The following is a 7,092-nucleotide window of genomic DNA, read 5'->3' as shown; positions in this document are numbered from 1 at the left end:
AAGGGACCCTGCTTAGGCTTTGAGTTAGGGGCGAGTCAGGCCCGGGCCCACGTCGGAGGTCGCGGCGCAGAGCGATCCCGGCAGCTGACCGAGGGGATGCCGCTCTGCATAGCTTCCCAGCATCCGGGCCTCCTCTCCCGGTTTTACGGAGCCAGGAGCTCCGAGCCCCGCGAGGCTCGTGTGCCGCCCTCGACCAGCCGTTTCGTCAACGAAATCACTTCTCCAAACGAAGAGCGGGAAGTCCAGGCAGCCCCGAGGCGCCCCTCGCTCAGGAGGGGAGGCAGCCCCTCACCGCTGCCCCGCCCTGGGAAGGCCTTCTGCTTCTAGAGGAGAAAACCTCCAGCAAAACTCGCATCAGAAAAACAAAAGAGACAGAGAAAGAGAAGACGCAAGCTGGAGCGAGAAGCAGGTTGAACCAGAGCAGGCTGCAGCCGGGCTGGTCCTGGCTCTGCGCGGGAAGCAGCCCAAGAGCCCGGCAGTGTGTCCGAAGTCAGGACGGGGGGTTTCCGGCCTTTGGGATCCTTTGAAGGCGATCGGAGACCAAGAGTGTCCCTCCAGGCCCTCCAAACCCGGGCCATCCCCGGGTCTGGGCCGCCCCAACCACCGCGCCCCCCTGGCGCCCCGTATTCGTCGTGTGGTGATGGATCTTAACGCCCGGCCGAGCCGCCGGGGCTCCCAGCCCGGTGAGCGCGCGCTGTGCGCCGGGCCGCCGTGTGCCTGCGCCCTCGCCCTTCCCCAGCCCGCAAAGAGGAGGGCCGCCAGCCGCTCGTGAGCACAGTGTACACTTTATTTCAGACTACAGGTTTCTGAACATAATAAAATCTTTGGCTTGTAGCGGCGGTTCAGTCTCGCAGTCTGTGGGGTCGTATTTCTCAACAAGTCTCCGGAAAACGAAAGGGGTGGGGGGCAGGACAGACAGACCGACAGAGGGGGCCGGGAGAAGGGCAGACACGCGAGGAAGCACACTCTCACGCACACAAAGAAAAGTCCCAGAGAAACGAGGGCCAGCGATGCGGGGCGGGAGGCACCGGAGAAGCAGTAACATTCAAAAGAAAACGAAACTGGGCCGGGGGCAGCGAGGCGGAGGCGGGGGATAAAATAATTATAATAATTATAATAATTATAACAATAATAATAAAGGAGATTAATAAAAAGTCCAGCAAATAGAGATCGCTACACATAATTCTTTTCCTTACCTGAAATTAAATATATACAAGGTCGTAAGCGGTTTGGCTAGATAGAGCTTTAAGGAGTTCGCAGTTTCGTCCCTTATACTGTGAAGAGAGAACTGATCTGATTTTTCGATAGCACCTGTCCGAGTCTTTCTCCCTTTGGAAAAATGTCTCGTTCCAACGCGACTCTCCGTCCTGGGGACCCCTTTCTCTCTCTTTTCCCTGTTGTTCCCTTCCTCCTCCTTTGCGCTGATTATTTCTCCCCGGGCGTGGGGCCGGCAAGGCGGCGGTGGCGGTACCAGGAGGGGGCGCGGGCGCGGCGGCCGGACCGCGCGGCCCCTGCCGGCGGCGGCTACTCGCTCTCGTCTTTGTCCTGGACCGTAGTGGTTGAGTGGTTGTAGAGTCCCTGCGCCATGAGGTGCAGCGCCAGGCCGTTCTTGATGCCCGTGGCTTTCTTGATCTTGGCGCGCTTGTTCTGGAACCAGATCTTGATCTGGGACTCGTTGAGGCTGAGCTCCTGGGCCAGGGTCTGCCGCCGCTGCTCGGTGATGTAGCGGTTCGCCTGGAACTCCGCCTTGAGTCTCTGCAGCTGCTCGGCCGTGAACGCCGTCCGCGGCCGCTTGTCTTCCTTCTCGTTTTTCTTCTTCTTTAGCTTTCTGGTGCGCGGACCTGCAGCGGCGGAGAGGGCCGGGTGGGAGGTGGGGAAGGAGGGCAGAGGGGAGGGGGGAGAGGGCAGAGGAAGCCGTGAGAATCGCGGAGCCGAGCGGGGATCGCGCCCCGCGCATCCTGGGCGCTAGCCGAGGCCCCGCTGCCGCCGCCCCCCACCTATCCCCCTCGCCCGCTAGCCCCTAGATCAATCGGCTGGCTGCTGGGGTCGCTGGGTTCCCCTCTGGGATGCCCGAAGGGTCACGGAAGCAAGTTGGCCGAAGTTGTGTGTGCACCCACACCCCAGGTCAGCACAGGAGAGCCGTGGGATAGGCTTAAATCACAGAGTCCAAGATGGAGAGGTATTTGGAGCTCCATCCGGCCCAACCCAGAGTTGGAGATCAGGGGCCTGCTGTCTTCACAGTCCCGGAATAAAAAGAGGCTCAACACTGGAGTAGTAAAGACACTAGGACAGGATTGCCCTGGGGAAATCGCCAGCCTGAAAGCCAATCCTCTCCCCCTCCTCCAGAAGCGCACCTATACCCACACACCTACAACAAGACCCCATCTGCTTGTAGCTATTGACTCCAGAAAACAAGGGGATAGGGAGGGCGCTGTGAGAGACCTGTCTCGCTCCAAAGTATTCAGCATCTGCTCTCTCGACCTGCTATTCTGTCCCTGTGGCTTAAAATGAAGCCCTTTATAGGGTCCCAGGAAGATGCTGACCACCCGTTTCCCTGAAGAGGGAGAAAAGGCCTTCACCCGGTTGTATGCCTTACCCACGTGCCCTGGCCCCTGAGTTCTCTGTTTTGTCCCTTGGATGGTGCCAGTAAGAAACAGAGGGCCCTCCCCATTCCTGCACCCAGCAAGCAGCACAGGCACGTCTCCCTCATCTCTCTTTTGGACACAGAAGCTGCAATTTCAGGATTGAAGACTGAATAACAAAAGCAAGCCAGAGCTGCTTTCCCTGCCCGCCTGTTTGCAAGGTTCTTTATCCACGAGCAGAACGGGCAGAGGGACACAGAGAGTGGGACAATCCCGACAAAAATCTGTGCTTTGCCTCTAAGATGGGTATAGGAAGAGGCCACAGGAAACCTTCCTAGGAAAGTGAAGTGCCCTCAGAACCTAGTCTGCGAAGAGGGCTGCTATGGAGCCCAGCCCTGAAGAGAAAAGGGAAAAGAGAGGAGGCTGACTCTAAAGCCTGCATCTCTGCCCATCAGCCTGCACACCCAAGTCTCCTGGAGTTTCCTTGCTGGGCCCTGTCATGGTTATGGGAGCTTCCTGAGTCAAGTGAAGTCCCTGTCAGGGCTGTTAACCTATAAAACTGTCTGGAAGGAGGGTCTTCCCCGGCATCTCCAAACCTAGCAACAGAGGAGCAAACTGGGCAGCTGGCTTCTGGGGCAGACCAGCGCTGGGGTCACCAGCTGTCCTGTGACAAAAGAGTCCAGGCCTGGCCGCCCCGCAAGTCTGGGCTGGGGTTCGTCTCCCTGAACTGCTCATGCAGGGGAAGGAGCCAGCACCCTGCCTCCCAGGCTCGTAAGAAGAAAAGCAAAACCAAGAACAAAGACAAGGCCCACTCCTGAGCCCGGTGCAGACAGCACTGGAGGCGGGGTGGGACGGGAGGAAGGCCTTGGTTTAGTGTAGTCATTAGCCTAGCGAGCAGAGATGGCCCAGGAAACGTGTACATCCTCAGAAAGACCCTGCTGCGCATTGTGCGTCCCGGACGTGGTTAGAGTGTTGTTGTTGTTGTTGTGTGTATGTGTGTGTGTTTGTGTGTGTGTGTGTGTGTGTGTGTGCGCGCGCGCGCGTGCCGAGGGAGGAACACTTGTAATAAAATCGTAGCCTCCTGGCCAGCCCGAGCCTCACGGCCTGACAGCTCAATCACTCTATCCATCAGGCGAGTCAATCAAAGCAGCTTTTCGGAGGTTCAGGGAGCCCGTGTCAATAACGGGGCTCGAGATGGCGGGGGCTGATAGCGCGCATCGATCCGCGCCCAGCCGGCAGCGGTGGAGAGGCGGAGACCAGCCAGAGTAGAGCGGCGCACCGCTCCGCCGTGCCCGGCCTCCTGCCAGACCCAGGTGGCCGGAACCCCAATCGGAGGCCAAGAACCCCTGCCGCCCTCCTCGTGGCGCCCACCGGCCTCCCGGGAGCTGCAGTCCGGGGACGCGGGCAGGCCTCGGCCTCCTCTCCCGGGGCCTAGCGGCTGTCCCACAGTAGGTCTCAGCTTGGGGTTCTCGAAGCGCAAGGAGTATGTGGGTAAAGGGCCGAAGGAAAATCGAGAAAAACGGGCCTATGGCTGACAGAAATCTGCTCTCTGGCAGACGTGCAAAAGGAAGGAGTGAAAGAAGGAAGGGGCAGGGCCGGGAGGATGTGCGAGGCGCGCTTCGCAGAAGCTGGGGCGGAGGGGTCTCTCATGCCCTCGGCCCAGCTTTCTGACCTGAGCCTGACCTGTCTTCTCTCCCACTGTCTGTCTGTCAGCTCTAGGAAGCCAGGGGCCAGGGGCTCTCGGCACCCACCGTTTCGGCAACCGCCCTTCCCTGAATTCCACCCACCCGGGTCACACTCTCTTGGCTACACGGCCTGGGGAAGAGGGACAGCGATCTGACGCGTTTCTCTCTCTCCCTGTGTCTCCTTAAATCTATCTCTATGCAAGTGAGCTCTCCGCAGAAAATATCGACATGGTGTTTGTGTCTGTAAGAACACAAAGTGAAGATGCTTACTCTAATCACAGCTTTGCTCGATTTCGGCCTCCGCAGGACGAGGCTGGCGGGATTTCAGACCCAGATTTCTAGGCCCACCTTCTCGCTGATTCTAAAACCCCCTTTCCCTGGACGGAAAAGCAATGACTGCCTGTGTCTTTCCTAAGAATAATAAAGGTAAAACACAAAGAAGGCCGGAAGGGCTCGGAGTTCAAAACCGAAGGATCGAGCTTCCCGCTCCCGGGAGGTGGCCGCAGAATCCAGGAGCGCAAAACTGGGTGCAACGCTCGACTGTGACTGGGACCGAGGTCAAGGAGGAGGAAGCAGGCGTGAGAGAAGAGAACGCCCGAGATCCGGCATGCTCTCCCCAACCCGGAGGCTAAGAGTTCTAGGGGCGGCGTCCGCGGAGCCGAAAGGCGCGCAGCCTGGGGCTGGGTACTCACCGGAGGACGGGCGATCCGAGTAGCGCGTGCAGTAGACCCAGGCGGGCCACACGAGGGGCTGCTGCGAGTCAGTTTTGACTACGGGCCCGCCGTTGGCTGAGCCCATTAGCAGGATGGCCGGGTTGCTGTGCTCCGGGTACTTAGCACCCTGCGCTCCCGGGCTCCCCACGCCGCCTCCACTGCCACCGCCGCTGTCCGAAGGTTTGGCCGCTGCTGCTGCCGCTGCCGCTGCCACGGCCGCCGCAGCCGCCGCCGCCGCCGCCGCCGCCGGGTTCCCAGCTTTGGACGCACCCGCTCCGCCGGCGGTGGCTGGCGGGGAACCGTCGGGTGGGCCACAGTTCGCGTCCGGGGCGCACAGGAGTGAGGCGGCGCCTGGCGCCCTCGTGCCCAGCGGGTGGACAGGGTCTCTACCTGCGCCGGTCTGGCCTCTGTCACGCTCGACCCGACCTCCTCCTGCGCCTCCTCCGGCCGCCGCCGCCGCCGCCACCAGGAGCTGCGGCGGCGGCTGCTCCTTTTTGCAGCCGAAGTCCGGCCTCAGGATGTTGTCGATGAAAAAGTTGGTGGTGCGGTGCAGCTGGGCCGCGGGCTGCGGCTGGTGAGCAGGCGCCGCGAGATGCTGCTGCTGCGGCGGCGGCGGCGGCGGCGGGGGCGGGGGGTGCGGGGGGAGATGCGGGTGGTGGGCCAGGGGCGGCAGGCAGGGCGCCGCGGGCGGCGAGGGGGGCGCGGGCTGCGGAGACACCGGCACGCTGTCTCCATCGCTGCCGCTGCTGCCGCTGGCGCCGGGGCTGAGGCTCAGGCTGAGGCTGCCGGGGGCCGCCGCCGCCGCCACTGCCGCCGCCGCGCCGAGGCCCGAGTCGCGCTGACTTTTAGGTTCCGGCTGCTGTTCTTCCATGCTCGGCCGCCCCGCCGCCTCGGCCGCCGCGCCGGCCCCCGCCCCCCCCGCCTCGCTCCCCACCCCACTTTGCCAGCGGCCCGTGGGGGTGCGCGGAGGAAGGAGGCCGGCGAAGCCCCAGCGAAGGCACGGGGCGGGTGCAGAAAGAAAAGCCCAGGCGCCTGGCCTGGATCGCTTGCTCTTATCGAGCAGATCTCGCTGTCTCTCCCTCTAATTTGTAGACATCCAGATATGGAGACACTTGGCTATTTCTTTTTTCTTTCTGCAACCAGATTCAATGATTTGTTTTAAATGGGGAGTAAGCCACTGCCAAAAAGAGAGGGGAAAAAAAGGAAAGGAAAAAGAAAGCAATAAAAAAGAAGAAAATCTCCAAGATTTTTTTTCTTAAAGATAAAAAATAGTCTTTAAAGTCTAGCCATCTTCCTAGGCAGTACTGAGGGGTTTGACTTCCCCGAGTGTCACGCTCAGCTGTGCCCAGAGCGCGAGGCTGGCAGCGCCTTTAATCGCCTTTGCTTTTTTTGCAGGGAGAGCGCGTCTCCGCCAGCGCCGGGGCTGCCTTTTTTTTTTTTTTTTTTTTTTTTTCAAATCTCTGACAGCTCGGATCTTTGCTCAAACTCTCTCGCTTAAAAAAAAATCACCCAGGCACACTTTTTGCCTTCAAACCGGAAGCACGTGAGTCAGGGCCGCACGTGTGCGGGGCCAATGGCGAGCCAGGACTCGCGCTGACACCCGGGCCTCGGCCCAATAGGCGCGCGCGGGACTTTGCGGATAAATAATCCGGGGGCGGCGGCCGCTGGTGGACAGGGGGTGCCGCGGCGCGGGCCCCGCGTGTCCGGCCCGCCCTCCCCAACCCGCACCCGAGCCCCTCCCCCTCTTTCAGGCCAGGACCGAGGAACGGGCAAAATAGACCGCGGAGGGTTGTATTTCGGGGTGTAGGCAAATAGGGAAGCAACTCCATAAACAACTTGTTGGAGAAATGCAGGGTTACGGTTGCGTGCGCGCCGGGCGCAGGGTCAGGAGACAGGGGAATCGGCTCTTTTGGCAACCCCCATGCTTAAGAAGCAGCCTTTTATTTTATTGCTCTGGCTTTTTCTTGCTGTTATTAAGGGTGAAAGGTTGCTGTCTCTGTCGGGGTGTGCCTGTATGCTGTGTGTGTGTGTGTGTGTGTGTGTGTGTGTAGTGGACGGGGGAGGGGGGGAGACGAGGAGGGTCGGAGATGTGAAACAGACCTAGATTTGGTT

At 60.5% G+C, this 7,092-nt stretch overlaps 1 protein-coding gene across 1 annotated transcript; it reads right to left on the bottom strand.

The window, feature by feature from the left end:
* Window positions 1–769: 769 nt before the first annotated feature.
* On the bottom strand, window positions 770–6,733 carry EN1 (engrailed homeobox 1). Its single transcript, XM_081241848.1, has 2 exons — window positions 4,960–6,733; window positions 770–1,841 (listed from the first exon to the last, which is right to left on the bottom strand). Exons 1-2 carry the CDS (start codon window positions 5,849–5,851, stop codon window positions 1,525–1,527), a joined length of 1,209 nt encoding a protein of 402 aa, XP_081097974.1. The 5' UTR covers window positions 5,852–6,733; the 3' UTR covers window positions 770–1,524.
* Between the last annotated feature and the right edge of the window lie 359 nt (window positions 6,734–7,092).

The sequence above is a fragment of the Mesoplodon bidens genome, assembly GCF_964165515.1.
Source record: "Mesoplodon bidens genome assembly, chromosome: 8".
Lineage (NCBI taxonomy): Eukaryota > Metazoa > Chordata > Mammalia > Artiodactyla > Ziphiidae > Mesoplodon > Mesoplodon bidens.
This window is presented reverse-complemented; position numbering and strand designations above follow the sequence as displayed.

Coding starts and splice junctions, on each gene's coding strand:
- EN1 (XM_081241848.1), bottom strand. CDS start 5,851: ATGGAAGAACAGCAGCCGGAACCTAAAAGTCAGCGCGACTCGGGCCTC. Junction 1,842..4,959: donor CTCGGATCGCCCGTCCTCCG/GTGAGTACCCAG, acceptor CCGCCGCTGCAG/GTCCGCGCACCAGAAAGCTA.